The sequence below is a fragment of the Ciona robusta genome, chromosome 3, assembly GCF_009617815.1.
Source record: "Ciona robusta chromosome 3, ASM961781v2".
Lineage (NCBI taxonomy): Eukaryota > Metazoa > Chordata > Ascidiacea > Phlebobranchia > Cionidae > Ciona > Ciona robusta.
The window spans coordinates 9719072-9737643 of record NC_143237.1 but is presented as its reverse complement, the minus strand read 5'-3'; the positions used below and the strand labels follow the sequence as shown (position 1 = coordinate 9737643).

General features: G+C 35.1%; 2 protein-coding genes across 4 annotated transcripts; both read left to right on the top strand.

The window, feature by feature from the left end:
- The first annotated feature begins 305 nt into the window (after positions 1-305).
- On the top strand, positions 306-6051 carry LOC149739216 (ubiquitin-conjugating enzyme E2 R2-like). Its single transcript, XM_089875730.1, has 7 exons — positions 306-439; positions 1280-1367; positions 2360-2552; positions 2921-3007; positions 3679-3776; positions 4916-5050; positions 5384-6051. The coding sequence occupies exons 3-7, from the start codon at positions 2379-2381 to the stop codon at positions 5634-5636; spliced, it is 747 nt and encodes a 248-aa protein (XP_089731856.1). The 5' UTR covers positions 306-439; positions 1280-1367; positions 2360-2378; the 3' UTR covers positions 5637-6051.
- Positions 6052-6204: 153 nt separating this feature from the next.
- Positions 6205-18132, top strand: LOC149739215 (tubulin polyglutamylase ttll6-like). Of its 3 annotated transcripts, none has more exons than XM_089875696.1 (14): positions 6205-7613; positions 7981-8128; positions 8578-8618; positions 9514-9632; positions 10238-10368; positions 10759-10915; positions 11332-11475; positions 11815-11973; positions 12275-12427; positions 13378-13559; positions 14063-14251; positions 14584-14755; positions 15009-15218; positions 16727-18132. In XM_089875696.1, the coding sequence occupies exons 1-14, from the start codon at positions 7250-7252 to the stop codon at positions 17381-17383; spliced, it is 2826 nt and encodes a 941-aa protein (XP_089731822.1). In that variant the 5' UTR covers positions 6205-7249; the 3' UTR covers positions 17384-18132. The 3 variants fall into 3 exon arrangements, with proteins under 3 accessions (XP_089731822.1, XP_089731820.1, XP_089731821.1); XM_089875694.1 differs by having other exon boundaries at positions 14584-14764; XM_089875695.1 differs by lacking the exon at positions 16727-18132 and adding an exon at positions 15599-16711 and having other exon boundaries at positions 14584-14764.
- The last annotated feature ends 440 nt before the right edge of the window (positions 18133-18572 follow it).

Sequence of the window (18572 nt, the reverse complement as noted above, 5' to 3'; positions counted from 1 at the left end):
GGTAAAAGTTACGAACAGGAATTTAATTCAGATCGTAAAATATCTGAAAAATATTGATGTAACCTTTACTTTATTGGTCTTAAAATTTCAAAACCGATACAATCTGCATTTGAGGAATTTTGCTCATTTAATTACTTTATGTCCCAGATTTGTACATTAGAAACAGTTAGATAGCATTTTTAGTTAAAACTATACAATTTTTGGGAATTACTATTAAAAGAATTGTTTCCATATTTATATTTCGTTACTAGGTCATAAAATTACGTTAGTCTTTGTTTATAAACTTCACAACGTTTCATGAAATAAAACTACATCATTCTTGGTTTGCTTCGGTTAAGAACAGATAGGTGTGAATAGAAACAGCTGACTGACTAGCAGTGCACTTACAATAGAAACGGGAAGATTTGGCGACATTTTGGTCAGGAAATCTATCATTTTGGTTTGTATAAATAAGATTTAGCGTGGACTTTGTAAAAATGTGTATTTTCACGCTTAGCTTTGATTAATTATTTAATTTTTTCCAAAAAAGTAGCGTATGTTTAGACAAGAATGATAAATTACATATATAAAATACATGAACTTTAAACAAAGATTAATCTTATTGGCGTCGCAGTGATTATACACTTATGCGTAAAATATATTAGCATTTCAATATTGCTGTTTCCTTTTAATGTTTTATTGTGTCACACAACCTTTACTGAAGTCAATAACGCCTCATGTTTTATTACTTACAATATTGATATCAACACATACTGTAGACTATGCGGTCATCATATTAGACCTTATATAAGATACCGTGTACAGTATTTTTAAACTAAGACAGTAAAATTTTGATTTGGTAAAGATACAGTATACCCTTTCCAGTTTCCACACTAGTATTTATACCTTTTAAAGCAACAAAAGTGTAGTTAAAGAAACACATCCAGCGTCCCAGCGCTGTGACACAGTGATTAAAGTGCTTGCCTCTAATAGGGTCAATGGGATATAAATACTTGATTGCAGAACTTGTGATTGGTATTCAACTCTAAATCACAAGTTTTCCAAAACTACAAATATTTTTAACAGATTTTATCACTAAAGAATCAGGTCTTGAAATGGTCAAATTACTAATCATATGATACTTTGGAAATGCATTTTTAATAATAAAATATTTAACTAGTTTATAAAACATAATGTACATTTGTAAACAAATATTTTCCCCTTTTTTATTATGCTATAAAACTAAGAACATAATTGTGTGGAAGTGTAGAACAACTAAGAGTTTCATATTTTTTTACAGAAGTATACAGTTCACTGATAGAGCACTGAATGGTTTATATTTAATTGTTTGATTTCTGCAAAACTTATTCGAGCTGGTCCCTGATACGGTATGTTGGTTTCTAAGAAATTAACTAACTTTGCCTTGCTAACTGTATTGTAAACATACATTTTATCTTGTGGTAAATAAATACTTAAATACACTTACCATAAGATCATTATATTTCTTGAAAGTTATTCGGCAATTGTTATTTTTTTAATTATCATAAAATTATTTAGTTTACCTTAATATAATGTGTTTTGTGACTTTTTCAAAGTTTGTTTTAGGAAATTATAAGTTTGTAAGTTGTTATACTTTAACTTAAACAGTTTTGATATTTTATCTTTTGTGACAAGATTGTTAGTTCTTCTTGTAAGATCAGTATTTGCATTAATTATTAATATATTAGTACCACAAAGGTTGGATAAAAGGGGTTGGGATTTTCATGATTGTCCAGTCATGCTGTTTCTTTTGTAGGTGTGGCTTAATGGAGTTAAGTTATTTTAAAACCAAATACATCTAGATGTTTTAGCATGACTGTCAACTGATATAAAATAACCAACAAGTTTATGCTTTCTTACTCTTATGACATAGGTTGACAAATACCATGACAGACATACCACATTTTGTTTTTAATTTAACCATCATCTTACTTGACAATTTAGTAGCATTTGTTTTTAAAAGAACCTAGACATTACACCTATGTTTTGCACCTCTTTGTTGGAAACTCTAAATTTCCAGGAATTATGTGTTTTATGTCGAAAGCTACCAACCACTGCTGCTTATGTAGATTATCGGGAATTTGTTTCGGTACCTTTGCATTAGCAAAAGGAATAAGGTTTGCCCCTAGCAAAGTGGTTAGCAAGCCCCGTCTAGAGTTCTTAATATTCTTTATTATGCATTGTGAATTTTTTGGTCGAAATCCATCTTTAAGCTATTGACAAGAAATTGCTGGGTGGTCATGGCTTTTAAGGCAATGTACAAAAATGTACTTGTAATTATGCAAAAATGAACATTTATTTATGTAACAATGTGCCCCTAAGTTGTTATTCACTCTTACAGGAAGTTCCTTGGGGTGGTCATGGCTACAATGAGCAGTAGCGCGAGTAAAATTCTGCAGTCTGAGTTTAAAAAGCTACAACAACAACCCGTGGAAGGATTCAAGATCGCATTGGAAGATGACAGCGATATCTTCAAGTGGAAAGTTGGATTATATGGACCTCCTGAAACATTGTATGCGGGCGGTTACTTTAGGGTAGGTATATGTTTCATTCTTCTATGGACCAAAGCTTGACTAAAGTTTCAAAAGTGCTCAATGGCTTTTTAGTGGATTAAAAAACCACAAAGCTTCCTGTTTACTGTGTTATGGGTTTAAAATTAATCAAAACTGCATGTTTGCTATTTTTCTGATTTACAGACTACAAATAAAATTGCTGGATCATTAATATTATTGATCTGAATTTTATCTTTGTTGTTTTTCTTTGGCAAGCTAGATTTACCACCACTGCATTTACCATAAGCAATATATGCTATGAGCCGAAATTATAACAGGAATGTGGGTTTTAAGCTTTCCCATTTTATTGAATCTTGCCTTATATTAAAACAACATTTATTTCTCTGCAGGCGATTATAAAATTCCCGCAAGACTATCCATACTCACCTCCCACTTTCAAATTCATCACAAAAATGTTTCATTCAAATATATATGAGGTAATTATTGTCTGCTGGTGTCCATACAAACTATCAAGTTTTTTTTTAATATTTCCTAAAAATCAAGAGAGACCTTTATCATACTGTTGTTGTCAGTGTATGAGAGTCAAAACCAACATTCCCATTCACCCCTGTTTCAACCCCTTTTAGATCCACAAATACGATTTCCCAATTACCTATTAATAGACACTGTTAATCCACAAATGGTTGCCTGCTTAACCCATTGAGTGTTCCCTGAGGTACAAAGTCACATCTTGTATTGATTCTTGTTATCTTCATTTATTTCTCAACGGTATATGTCTTGTTTACTGCTCTGTAAAATATTTATATATTTTGCATTAATGAGCTGTTCCTATTGTGGTAATAGGGCAACTCTGAACTTTCCAATGCCCCAAAGGTGTAGTGCTTATTTAAAACTAACAAACAGATACACATAATTCATGAAATCATATTCGAAATCATTTTATAGCTTGGGTAATGCTTTGTTTTGCTCTAGTTCCTGTTTATTTACAAAATTGAGAAAATGCATTTCATTGCAACCTAAATATATATATATAGCAGAGAGGCAAAAACTGAGAGACACATGGTGTATCTACTCTATTACTTATTGTCAAGTTAAAATTTTTAAATCATACATCTACACATCCCTAACCCATCTACCCCGTATACAGAATGGTGAGGTTTGCATTTCCATCCTACATTCGCCCGTAAATGACCCACAAAGTGGTGAATTACCCTCGGAGAGATGGAACCCAACACAAACTGTAAGGTGAGCATTCTGCGTTCTTAAGTTAACTGTTTTGAATGTTAACCTGTTTTCATCAGTTTCCCACAAGTTGTCACGCTAGTCTCTTCATGACCATAGATATCTTATTTCACATAAAAGATAACTGATTTGGATGTTAACCTGTTTTCATGCGTTTCCAGTGATTTTTTACGCTAGTCTCCCATGTTCATAGTTATCTTATAGTGTTTTAGATAAACTGTTTTGGATGTTAACTGGTGTGATGCACTTGGTGTGTAAAGTTAACATTATGGGTTAATTTAAATAGAGTTTAGTGTGCTTATGTTGTAGGCAGTTATGATGCATACTTGGTGTTGGTGACTGTTGTTTTGTTGACTTAGTGATTACAATTATATTTTAAAGACCTGATTTAAATTGTTATTAGTTATTGAAAGTTATTAAAATGCTTATTTTAAGCTTATTACAAACCAATGAACAAATCAAAAGTGTAAACTTTTATTGGGTAATACTTATACTTTGGCCTAACTTTCAAGTTCTTCGGCATGTTGCACTATAAGGCCTCACCTTTATTAAATACATATCTTAGACTTGGTGCTTATCAACAGTTCCCTTAGTTACATTCAAACCATGGTTGCAATATTCCTGTTATATATTAAGTAAACATATGGCACTTAACAAATGAAACCAAATGACATTGCTATTACTTTTTCGTGGCAACAAGAAGAGTAATCTTTGATTATATTTTATTTAAATATAGTACAAAAGAATTACTTGCCGTGTACAGGGTGATTTTATGTTTCAAAATACCAGTTTTATGTCAGAAACAGCTTTAACCTGCTGTCCATATAAACAAGCAGTGCCAAAGTATATTACATTCACCGCATTAATTCATGAGGTTCCCTATGTTTGCCGACTATGAGTGTGGAGTGTGCACTTTTGCAATGTAACCCAAATTGCCTAAAACTAGCTGTCAGTATAGACCTAAAGTTCTAAACATTGTGTCAACAAAACAGTGGTCAAGTAAATGTAAATATTCTACGATAAAATGCAAAACGTGTTTGAATCTCAAATTGTACAGTCAGGACTCAGGAGCGTTTTAACTTAGTGATAAAATATGATATAATTGCGAACATTGTTTAAAATCATATATTCTATACTAACAGAACGATTTTACTGAGTGTAATATCTCTATTGAACGAACCCAACACATATTCCCCTGCTAACGTGGATGCATCAGTCATGTACAGGAGGTGGAAGAATTCTAAAGGTTCTGATAAAGAATACGAGGATATAATCAGGTGGGTGTGAAGTGTTGTTAGAAGTCATGTGTTGTCATCCTTTTTTTGTATTTGCACTTTTTTGATCTAGAGAATTTGCTGCCTACCTTCTGTGTTTTATTACATGTTATAAGTCATGTTATACTTTTGCATTTATTTTTTTTTCTTTTCACAATTATCTGATCTCCGGTATAATATCATTAAAGCCCTTGTCGCCTAACCCCTCGGGGAAGTGGCGGGCCTTAACATTTGGTGGGGTGATTGGTCAACCCTAAGTCCAAGGACCCATGGCGTTCCAGGATGAGGGACCTCTCCCACATAGAATAGAATCAATAACCTGATATTTCTCCTTAGGAAACAAGTTCAAGACTCGCGTAAGGATGCGGAGAGAGAGGGCGTGGTCGTTCCTATGACGGTGTCAGAGTATTGCATCAAGACACGCCTACCAAGCAAAGACTCCACCGCCTCGAACGATATTACCGACATTTTTTTTGACGACGATGACGGAGATGACGATTATGGGATGAATGAGGATTACGAATATGATGACGATGATGACAATGAAGACTATGGGGATGATGATAGCGGCGCACATGATGAGAATTAGACTAAGCTGAAAGTATGGGTTGCTCTCATTCAAGGGTTAAGGCTTTGGACAAAACATTTTAGCTTTCAGATCAATTATTGTAAGTTTTTTTCATTTCTTATTTAAACAGGGGATGGTTAAATTAGTTTCTATTCTTCTGTCTTTTCAATTTTTCACTCGTCTTCTGATTTATGGACATCGTTTCTGAATCCTAATGATTTCTTGGTGACTTTTTGCCCTCAAAGCCAAGCTGCTAGCAATTAAGTGGGGTATATGTCCACTGAGTGTGTTCTTTAGAGCGTTATGCTCCAGTGTTGCACATCTACACTTGCTTTTATCGTTAACTTGTTTCTAATGGGAAGTTTTTCGTTGTGCACACGCCCAAGATTTTGGCTTGTATGAATTATAATTTAACAAATAAACAACACACATGGCAGGAGATATTTATATAACAAAGCTACAGGCTTTGAGCTGCATTAAGATATACACATCTGGCTAGCATAGTCTTTTTCTGTGTAAATTATAAACGAATGTTTATTTATAATGGTAAACTGATCACTGTCAAGTTGCCTTTTTAAGCCAAGTTGTATGTTTGGCCCGAAATCACTATTCGTTTGGTAGTAAACACGATAATATTACATGTATATAACCGTATAGAGCGTTGTTAATTGTAAAATCACGATTAGGAAATAGAAATTCCGTGTTAACGGTCCATCTTTCCCCACAGTTCTATAAACAGGTAACTGTAGTGTTTGTCCTACCCATATATTATGAAGTTAAAACTCCCAACGTATACTTATGTCGTGGTCGTGATTGTGGCAACGATAAGGGTTGTAACAAGTGGGTTGTTGATTGCTTCGTAATTTGAGGTCGGCATGACGTTTATGGATGTTGAATATGTTTAGCTAACATTTTGTACCACGCCCAAGTTCTAACAGTTCCACGATTTCAAAATAGGAAATCGCAATAACGACTTTGCACGGAGAGTTACGAAACCTTACTATAATTGTTTGTCAATACCGAGTATGGTCTAAGACTCTCGAGAAAATGGTTTGTCAAATATAAATCCCCCCCTTTGTCACATGCGAGTCACCTATATTTGCAGAACTGTCACTAAAATGCTTAGGACCCATTTTAAACAGATTTATATGTTGTTCTAGCAAACAGCTTTATTACTTTTCGAAGAGGATCTCTTTAATGTGAGTATATTAGTCACCGACGATGATAAACGAAAACCATCGACTTGTCAGTGTAAATCAATATTTGAAAGAAATCGTCCCCACTTGAGACGGCCAGGCTGCCGGATTCGTATTTGAGTCTAAAACTGAAGTCACTTGGCAACTGAAGGGACGCTGTTGTTCTTAATGTAAAATTTTACAAAGGAATTTATATTTAACTTGGCCGGCCCATTGAGCCTCAGTGTAAACACGTATCTGTAAAGACAGTTATCAGCGCAGTTGTGTTAAAATATTTTACTTCAGATCGTTATTTTATGTTTTTTTCTCACTGTTAATGTTTACATTTGTTAAATAAACAATAAACGTATGTTTTATAGTGTTAGCGTAATATAGAATGATATGAAATTGTAAGATTTTAATAAATGTACATGAAATGCAAATAATTGAGACGATAAAATGACAACTGAAGCATTGAGCACTCAGGTTAGCCAGTTGGAACTTGGCGGATTTGAAAAAGAGGGGAGTGAAATACAGAAACTGATTTCTCAGGAAACAATAAACTCTGAAATATACGACGGGTCTATTTCTGACCCATTTGAGCTGCCAAAACATGACCAACTATGCACAGTGAACTCATTTGCAAGTGTTGATGACACAGAAATCATTCATTTTAATCAAGAATTGAAATCACAGGATGTTTCAGCATCTGTTAAAAGTTTGTCTCCAGAAATTTCCATTTTGTCTCCAACACATGATGCAAAAGAAACAAACCAACAAGATCAAAGCCCAATAACAGCAGATTGTATTCAACCAGCAACAGGTGTTTATACAACTTATAATAGAATATGTGGTACAGAGATCTGGGTGCTGAGGTAATTTGCCAATTCTGGTCTATATCCAAGATCCTTGAAATGGACCCCACCAACATAAAATAGATTATGTGGTAACTTTTAATATAGCACTGGAATTATTACTTTTAGAATATGAGATTTTAAACCTTGACAAATTAAATATATTTTTATAGTATTACTATTACATCAAAGCAAATGTACTAATTTAACAAATATTATACAAAACGTTTAAATTTAAAAACCTAGAATTCATTAAAATAATATTGTAGTTGGGAAACATCATCTTTAGTTGTACACCAGGTGTCATATTCAAAATACACACAACATTTTTTGCAGCGTTCGTGGTGATGCCAGTCGAGAAGAAAGATGAAACGCCAGGTGAAGAATTTCCGGGAGAAATAACTCCAAGGATCCTAAAGAAGACGGATGAAGTTTCCATCACTTGCTCGAGCCCTTCAAGGAAAAAGAAGAAGAAAAAGAAAAAGTTAGTATTTTGTAAACTATTAACTAATGTTTTAATCGTTGGATTGCTTTTGTCTGAGTCATTGCGTCACATTTTATGAGTTTTAGTAATCTGGGCTCTTGGGTGGTATTGTTAACAAGTATATAGACCCATAAAGTAATGAAAGCCAATTCTTTAATACATAATTGTTCAATATCTTAAACTTATAGTGAAAAAACATCTCATCTGCTATGCAGCGAGACTTTAGGGTAACTGTCATTATTTATAATAAAGTCAACATAAAATTTGTTGCCCAAGACTTAAAATATACAATATCTGCAAAAAAAGCAGAAGAACTGATTTTTTTTATAATAAATACAAATTAATGTATATATAGGTATTGTGCATAATATATTACCGTAAGGTATTTGCCATCTCTTTATATTAATCACTTTTGTTCATTAAATAATATTCCTATGTTTACTCTTCAGATGGATTGGCATTTGCACTTCCAACTGCAAATACGACAGTGGTAAGTCAATATTTACAATAAAGTTAAATTAATCTAAAACAAACTTTCACGAAATTTATTGCTAAACTAACAGCACGTTTTGTTTTATTATCTCTGTCTTTACTTTGCTGCGGTTTTTTATCTGTTAAATTTAAACGAAAGTACTGTATTTGTAGAGCAATAAAAATCTGAGCATTTGTTTTAACATAAATTAATAATAGACACTTAACGGTTTTAACATACGAATCAACAGACAAATAATTTAATAATTTACAAAATATTTGTAATACAATGTTTTTAAAAATCAATAATCATGTTTAAGATTAAATTTGTAATATTTTATATTTTATTTCGCTTTAATTCTATTTTTATATCCATGACAAATGGAACACAACAATCACTCTTATTCACATCACAATGGTGACAATAGAATGTAAAACAAAAGCATTGTTGCCACTTCTTGGGTCACTAAATATTAACAACTTCTTAACCTCAATGTATTTTATGTTTATGTTTCCTTGACACATACAAATGTACATACAACTCAACAGATGTGGTTTGGCAAATTCTCCTTTTTATCAGAAACCCTGTATATGTTTGTTTAAGTTGTTTTATTTCTTACCCACTTTTTATATTTTTATCCATAGCTTGTTTTAAAAACATTTCCATACAGGCTATACGTAGGGATGCCATATCCTCCTGTTTAAAAATAAATTTTAAACCAATTATTGCAAAGTGTGGTATTGATATGTGTGCAAATCAACACAGTAAGTTTATGATGTTATAAGCATTACTTTTTCACCTAACCAACCGGCATGCAGTGAGATCTCATATTTACGCCACAGTTATTCTTTTACCTATTACAAAACAGTTAACCCAATGATGTCATAATCAATATTTATTCAACCAATCACAGTCCGTAGAATGAGTCGCAAGTTTGGTATGAAAGAAATAAGCGAGGACGATGAATGGACGATATTTTGGACAGATTATTCGGTTTCGCTTGAGAGGGTGATGGAAATGAAAAGGTTTCAGGTGAGGTCTGATGGTGGTTGTGTGCGTGTCATTGGGAACTGTAAGAATCTGTAAAAAAATGATTTAATTCTGTATGGGTGAGGTCTTTGTTCCATACCTAGGATTAACCAGGAATTGGCCCAAAAAACATGATCAAAAGTGCAAAAAATGACTTATCTTGGTGAATATTAAATTCAGTAAGAACATAATATGTAAATGACTCTTGTATGAATTGGACTAAAAAAATCTGTGGTGTTTTAATTATCATTGTGAGATTTGTGCCTTCATTTAACTACAAGAAAATGAGTCTAGTCCTTTTACTCAAGCATCCAATTACACAAAGGGTCATTTACATATTATGTTCATTGTTCAATCATGCTATCACTGATATTTAATTGTTTTATTTACTGGGTAGAACGATTGCCGTTAAGTGTATTATACTCTTATCTAAGCGCATATATTCCCACAATAGTAGCAGCACCGAGTCTTGAACCAATATCCTCCATTCTAGAGGCAGGGCCTGTAACAACTGTGCCGCAGCACCATTTTTCTTTTTTAAAAGGGTGGTAACATCCCCCAAACTGCCTCAATGCTACACATTATCATGTAAACTTAACATTTCATAGAAAATCAACCACTTTCCGGGAATGAATGAAATTTGTCGGAAAGATTTTCTTGCACGAAATATGAACCGACTTCACAAGTTATTTCCAAAAGAATATTCTTGTTTTCCTAAAACCTGGTGTCTTCCTGCTGAGTGAGTTGTTTTTTCCCTCACTTAGTAACTTATTATGCCAAAGTCACTGCCACAAAACTACTAACATTTTTTTGCCCAAATTTTTTTTATAAATTTTTTCTTTGAGTTTTTATGTGTTAACACTTATGTTTGGAAAAGCTTATTGATTAATAAACATCCAACAGCAGGAAACTCATATTTCAAGGTCTAAAACTATGGTGCTTAAATTCAAATTGTTTCCCAAGACATCCCCTAACTTAAACCATATATGTATATCTATTTCTTTTTATGTGTGCATAATTTACTTCATATTTAATTTTTTACCGGTTATATATTATCAATGACATAGTTACTTCACACCTCACATAATCTTGTGTATAATGCCATACATTACATTACCCACCATAACAGTTACAGCGACTTCCAAGCTTATTGTCGGACCAAGAAAAACAAAACCTTCATCTGCAAGCCTGAGAGTGGGTGTCAGGGTAAAGGAATATTTCTAACCAAGAATCCAAAAGATATAAAGCCAGGAGAGCATATGATATGCCAGCAGTATGTTAACAAGGTGGGAAAGTAGTTGTTGTAAATCTATTTGTTTTAACCCGTAGTTTATTCAAAACATAGTATTAATATTAACTCGAATTTTTCCCCATTTAGTTGAATTTTTTTTATCTTGCAAACTATAAGTAATCATTAGGTTGAAGCATTAAGCGTTAAGTGTCTTGCCCAAGGACACATTCGCCCCCCTAGCAGGGACCAGCCTTCAACCCCAGCATGCAAGTTATATTGTGCATGTTTTAACCAATGTAACAGGGTGTCCTACATGGCTTTCAAATATACAAACATAAACACAACTAAAATAGAAATAAACTTTGAATGTTTATCTTTTTCGAACACAGTATAAAAAAATGATATGTGAGTATAGAAGCAATAAAATACTGAAACATATTAAACTTTTGATATTTATCTTTTTATTTCTAGTGTTTAACAATCGATGGATTCAAGTTTGATTTCCGTCTTTACGTTCTCGTGACCTCATGTGACCCCTTACGTATATTCATGTTCAAGGAGGGTTTAGGAAGGTTTGCAACAAAGAAATATCAGGAACCTAATAACCATAACTTGGTAAACATTAATATAAGATCCATAAATTATACCAGATGCTTTGGTTCTGAGTTAAACAAGTTTGTGTAAAATATATGCTGGGCACTTATTTTCTCCTTAATAGCAGCTTAAACTAATACTTGAAGTTCCATGCATAAACTCATTAACCAGTCTTGCCCAAGAACACCCACTTCTATCCGTGTCAAACCGAACCTGGTATCCTTTGGTTACGATGCTGAATCCTAACCACTAACCATGTTACCAGGCTTAAAATTAGAAACACAGTAAATTTTAAAACAGCAAAATCATCAGAGTAACTTGGAGTTTTATGTAAATATATTCACCCAACCCCCCATACAGGATGAGGTATGCATGCATCTCACCAATTACGCCATCAACAAAAATAGCGAAGATTTCGTTCGCGACGATGAGTCGGGAAGTAAGCGCAAGCTCGCCACCGTGTGTCAGTGGTTGGATGATCATGGTTACGATGTCCCTAAGATGTGGGCGAGTATTGAAGTAAGTGGCTTGACAGGAGGCATGAGGTGTATATGTGCGTCTGGTGTATAAGAAAACACCCATGTTATAACTTCACAGTGAGCATGAGGTGTATGAATATACCATGTGTGTCTGCTGTATAACAAAACACTCATGTTATAACCCTACAAAGAGCATAAGGTGTAAACCAAATTTATGTCTGCCTATCTACACACTGCAATAGCTTCAGCAAATCACCTATGAGCATGGAAGTGGCAATCATGGTTAAGTCACCCAAGCTTCCACCCATGTGGATATAAATAACCAAAATATTCTCCCACAGGATGTAGTGATCAAGACCTTAATATCCGCCCATCCAATACTTAAACACAATTATCGAACCTGCTTCCCCAACCATCTTCGTGGAAGCGCTTGTTTTGAAATCCTTGGGTTCGATGTCATGCTGGATAAGAAGCTGAAGGCTTGGTTGCTTGAGGTAAGGACTGGGTTATATTTTAAATATTATCACTAACAAGCAAAGGAATTACCAACAAAGTAACATACATGGTAACTTGTAAGAGAGCACGAGATTTTTTTGAAACAGAACACATTGTTATAACGACTGTCGTTGACCCGCCACGCAAACATAAAAAAGTTACATTCATACATTCATTAACAGTTATGTGTTTGTTTAAATTACCAAACTTATCATACCAATGTATATTTAATTTATAAGTTTCATAATTTATTGTTATTAAACACAATATGTTGTTCACTAGATTTAAATTAAGTTTTAAGGTTATTTAAGCTGTGTTTAAGCAGGAGGTTAACTAATGCTTAAACTTGTTAAACAAGGATTATAAATTTCTTGAATAAACTTCATTTATTATCGCACAATCATAAAGAAAGGCTATTGTTACATCACAATACACTCATTCTTCCATATTCTAAAACCAACAATAAAGTGCTGACGTCGGCAAAATATAAATTCATGCGTCAGAGTGTTATTTGTGTTACTGTACCAACAATGTGTCAATTGTAGCACCCTGTGTATTTGTGCTTTGTTCACATTATACTTTAACATTAAATATGAACATAACAGAATGTTTTAGCTTAGAATTGACTTTAATACCATGTATTGTAACCTGTAGTTGTGAGGTGGAATTTACATTTATTGTAATTTAAATATGGGGTGTAAGTATAACCAAACCCTGTAGTTTAAACATAGAGTGGAATTTAAATCCATTACTTTGTATGTGTGGAACCTACAAATAACAAGTCATAAAGATTATCCAATACTGCAATTTAAGCATTTCTGTTCTATGTGGGTAAGGTTCTTAATGAGACTCCCCATGTTTAACTACTGTAAGTGTAACTGCGTTTTTTGTAAAAAGATTTTATTCAAAACTTACAAAAATTCGTTACACCTCTAATGTTCCCCATCAGGTAAATCATTCCCCTTCCTTTCACACCGATGCAAAGTTGGACAAAGAAGTGAAAGAAGGTTTGCTCTACGACACGCTCAACTTACTTGATCTGAGATCAATCGATCGGAAAAAATGTCTGGAGGAAGATCGGAGAAGAGTCAAAGAGAGGTTGATGGCTAAACCTAAATCAAGAGAGTCCAGGTGAATATTGTGTACCTTATGCTCGCTGTCGAGTAGATTTGTATGCCTGAAACTATCTGTTGTTTATAACATTGATGTCTTCTTATACGCTAGACACATATGGTGTTTGACTGTATGAGTTATAACAGGGGTGTCTTTTTAGACACTAAATACACATAGTGTATTCATGCACCTCATGCTCACTGTCAAGTTATAACATGGGTGTCTTTTTATATACCAGACACACATGGTGTATTCATGCACCTTATGCTCACTGTCAAGTTATAACATTGGTGTCTTTTTATATACCAGACACACATGGTGTATTCATGCACCTTATGCTCACTGTCAAGTTATAACATGGATGTCTTTTTATATACCAGACACACATGGTGTATTCATGCACCTTATGCTCACTGTCAAGTTATAACATTGGTGTCTTTTTATATACCAGACACACATGGTGTATTCATGCACCTTATGCTCACTGTCAAGTTATAACATTGGTGTCTTTTTTATTCCAGGTTGGAAGAAATCAAGACAACACAGACGCAATATTTAGAATCACTTGAGAAATACGAGAATGAACATCTGGGCGGCTTCAGGAGGATTTATCCGATTGCTGGCCATGAAAAATACAACGGGTATTTTGAGAACAGTTGTTCCTTATTTCAAACCACAGCGGCTGCAAAAGCAAGAGAAGAAGCCGCCAAGTAAGTAAAAATACTTTGGTTTAGTCTTTTATTATGGGTAGGTGGGAACTTGAGTGACTTATCTATGGTTGCCACTCTCATGCCCACAGTTGAGTTGCCGAAGCTAATGTTTATCATGCCTGCCTTTAGCCCAGAGAGTTCAGGTTTAAGCTGAACGTTGTAACTCACAAAGTGTATAAAACATAACACCTATGATTAATGACAGCCATTGCCCTGCCATGCAGGAATAAATAAATAACACTCATATGTCGTATATGTATTTACTCATCCAATGATGCATGTTAACCTAACCGTTTCCATGTTAACCTAACCATTCCCATCCAATAACACAGAGCACAGAGAGAGGAGATCCGAGTGAAGCAAGAGAAACGAGAGGCAATGTTGCGCGGTCGTCCGTATCGACCGGACCTCAAGAAGGAGGCAGGAGAGTCCGGAGGTGGAGAGAAGAAACATCACTCCGGGATCGTCCCGTTTCGCCATCGACCCATGACACGACAACTTGCTGTGAGTTTTGTAAGTTAGGATTGTTTTGTAAGTTCCGTAACTCCACTGTGGGCATTGGATTGGCAACCACGGATAAGTCACTCAAGTTCCTACCCAAGAGAATATAAATGACCAAACCAACCAAAAGCCTGCCTTTCCACACATTTCAATATATTTTTTCAACTGTATGGGAATGAGCATGAGAATAATAATGTTGAATGGTGTTTAAAATCAAATATGCGTTATGTCCCTAAAATTATATTAACATCCACAGACATTAACGCGACAGTTCAGCCCAGAGGTTGAAGTGATCATCGATACCTCCAAACCTGTGGATATCAGTGAAGATGAAGAGTTAGAGAGGATCAGTGGTCTCCTCCAACGTGACTCCCTCATCAGGAGCTTGGGAATAGTGGAGCAAGTACATCGTCTTCTTCATTGTACTCCAGGAACAACCGGGATCACGAAGAATATTCTTCCCCAAGTAAGTAGTGTGGGGTAAGAAGTGTATATTATATTTTACTTTTTGTTCTACATATGTGGGGTCCTCTAAACACTTTTTTTATTTGGATTAACCTCCGTGTGTGGTAAGGGTGAAGTTGAGATACTGAGTTTAACTATTAGTTATTTTAAGTATATGTTATTGCCACCAAGTTTATTTTGAGTAGTTTACTATAAGTATGAAAGTGATTTTCATGCAGTTTAAGCTAGTCTGGATGACGTAAATAACGTGTTACAGACACACACAATTTATCTTTTTTGGGGTGCGCAAAAAACAATGTTTTACGATCTTCATAAAAACATTGTTCAAATGTTTTGGGCTAACTGAGTTTTATAAAGATTTAAAGTTACTGTGTTATTCAGGCTCAGCATTATCAAGTGGGAATGCCCCTTGGTGTGTGTAACATTAGCAGCATGGCAATCCCATCTCATGGCCAGAAAGGGAATGTATATGAAAGGAGATCTTCGTTAATGTATGGGTCAACTTTAAGAAGTGGTTCCCATCATAGTAAGACATGGTACATGAAGGGAATGAAAGAAAAAACAGTAAAATCTCAGATCAGGAAATCAGTGACTGCTTCAAGGCAGAACCAGAGGCCACAAACAAATCATAGGCTTGGTGAAAAGTCGAGAAACTTACAGTTTCAGTGGAAAAACTCAAACGAGAAACACCAGACTCATATAGGCGATGCATTTAGCTTTCCAACCGACCTTGGAATGGCTTGGCACGGAGGTTTAAACTCAGAGCAAAGGGCAGCTTTAGATACAAGGGCGTTAGCCCACCTACCAACTCACTCTTTATCGGCGCCCAACAGTTACATGAAACTAAAAAACGACAGCTCGTCAGTACAGTATAGATTCGGCAGGAGAGGCCAGGAGAGTAGTAGCGCTACCCTGCCAGATAAATATTTAAGTTTAGCACCGTCTGCTAAAAATGAGGTTAGAGGTCGTTTGAGTGACCAGTTACTGCTAAATTGCGGTAAAGGGAAAAAGCCTGGCGAGCTGGCGAAACGATTTTGAATCAAATGTCCCGGTTTTATTCAAATCTGGAACGAAGCGATTGCCGTTCAGTGGTGGCGGGTTTGTTTTTGAAGCATTAAAAGTTTTCTAGTTGTACTTCAAGAATCCGTCCCATTTATTTTGTTCTATTATTTTACATGGCGTACCAATCAAATAAAGTTGTTTTGTTGCCGTAATAAAGCCCAGTTTGGCATACTTTGTTCGACACAGCGCTGCTGTCTCTATAGCGTATGTTTCCTTGGGCAAGACACTATTGGCAAGTGCTCAAAATCCAGTAGCCACTAAGAAACATATTGTCTGCCACAAAAAAATCGAATATGTTTTCACCAACAAAGTTGCATATGAGGTAACTGGACAGCGGGAACGAGGTGTATAAAACAGAACACCCGTGTTGTAACTATACTGCCGTTAGCCCGCCGTACAACTACGAGGATAAATAAGTTACATTTATAATCGGATTTATCGCCACAGGAGTTGGAGAGAGTACGTCATAACATGGAGAATCATCATTTACTGGGGAGGGACGTTGGTCAGCGGTCCGGTGACGTCATACCACCCATTGTTATAAATTCGACATTCAGAGCTCAGAACAGCTCGCTCGCGGTGAATAGAAATGTCATACATTGTCACCTTTATAATGGGAAAGGCTCAGCGTATCCTATTACGACATATAGTGGTAGGCACGACCACGGCAACAGGTCGGGATTTCGAGGTAACGATTACGGGGATAGAACCGGGTATGGCGCTCTTAGCGCTAAAAACAATTATACCATGAGCAGAAACGGGAGTAAACCCATCACTTTTACTCCTGGGTTTTACTGTCGAAAACTGGGGCGGGACCAGACCCCACAAATAGGGCTTGACCGTCACGAACCTGTTTACCATAAATCAGGATACAACATTAAACCTTTGTCCCCCCGGCACGAAAAAGGCGGGTTTCCTTACACCAATGGTATCGTGGGCTCTGTAATAACAGGCAAGCCACAGCCCAAGGTTCCCTACCACCAGCAGCCAAGGAATATTGACCTAGAATGGCCAGTAGGTACTTCCCCAATGAAGTTCCATAACCCCAAGCGCGCTGTTAGTGCTGTTGCTGGGAAACGTAAAACATCTGGGGTGTTGTCATAGAGATTTTTTAATATTTCTATCGTGCCAAACTTTTTCGTCACTGTGCACTTTTCGCTTTTAGTTAAAATATTTTATGTAGAAATCTTAAATTACACCGTTTATTTATATCAATTATTTATATTTGTTTTTATTTTTGAAACAAAATTCTAGCTACTCGCTATCAAATACCCATTGCAAACGTAACTTACGCTATCTCTTATGTCTTAATCAAAATCGGGGTAAGCTTTATTAAGCGAAGTGTTCGTTGTACTAAAGTAAAGTGACCTTTATTATAGAGTACTGTGAGGTAAGATGGAACAATTTTAGCACATAATATACAAATATCCCGATTGTGTTTTAAACAATTAACAACGGTCTATGGGAGCATAGATACCTTGTAAGGTATCTATGATGGGAGTCGTAAGGATTTTATAATTCTTTAAATGTTTTTTGTTTACTACCCAATGGGACGAGAAATTTAAATGAAAATGTGTTCGATCTTTCCTTGCTCTACTATATAAATATCCCCAAAGAATAATTGTTGTCTTCAGATTATCATTTATCACATTTGGTTTATAAACTACAACGGATAATGCATTATTACCCGGACAAAAATAAACAGCGTTATTTCTACACTATAGTGCCATTACATAAGAAACGTATTTATTTAAGTTCAGTATATCTTATTTCTGTTATTTTTTGCGTTTCGTGACTTTAAAAGTTCCTTTTTATAACTTTTCCTGAATCTTAATAAAATTCCCTTTCTCTTATTCAGTGTGCATTCCGTTGTTATTTTATATGCCGTACAATGGCTTAAGTCCAGTGGCCCTTACCCAAATTTCCAGCCGTAATCGTACAAAGTTACATACGGTGTAACTCGTAAGCGGGGTGTATGAAACAGAATTTCTGTTATAACATCTGCCGTTGCCATTCATCTTACAAACTTTTTGTTAGTAACATTTACAATTTTTTCAAGACCAGCAACTTCTGAATCCTAATTCAATAACATCTTAGACAGGTAAAATTTAACTTTGCCTTTTGTACTTACTTACCCGCTAGCGCTACCATGTGGATTTCGGAAACAAAATTAAGATCCCTTAGAAGTCTCCTGCGCTGAAAATTATTATTTCAGACTTGATTTCTAAAAAAAGATTTCTCAGTCGAATATTAAACTTGATATTTGGGTAGTATAGCTATGACAGATCAAGTA

Excerpts from the sequence above, each read along its gene's own strand:
- LOC149739216 (XM_089875730.1), top strand. The coding sequence starts at position 2,379 with ATGGCTACAATGAGCAGTAGCGCGAGTAAAATTCTGCAGTCTGAGTTT. Across the intron at positions 2,553-2,920 it reads ATGCGGGCGGTTACTTTAGG|GCGATTATAAAATTCCCGCA; the intron begins GTAGGTATATGT and ends ATTTCTCTGCAG. Across the intron at positions 3,008-3,678 it reads TTCATTCAAATATATATGAG|AATGGTGAGGTTTGCATTTC; the intron begins GTAATTATTGTC and ends CCCCGTATACAG.
- LOC149739215 (XM_089875694.1), top strand. The coding sequence starts at position 7,250 with ATGACAACTGAAGCATTGAGCACTCAGGTTAGCCAGTTGGAACTTGGC. Across the intron at positions 12,428-13,377 it reads TGAAGGCTTGGTTGCTTGAG|GTAAATCATTCCCCTTCCTT; the intron begins GTAAGGACTGGG and ends GTTCCCCATCAG. Across the intron at positions 15,219-16,726 it reads CGAAGAATATTCTTCCCCAA|GAGTTGGAGAGAGTACGTCA; the intron begins GTAAGTAGTGTG and ends TTATCGCCACAG.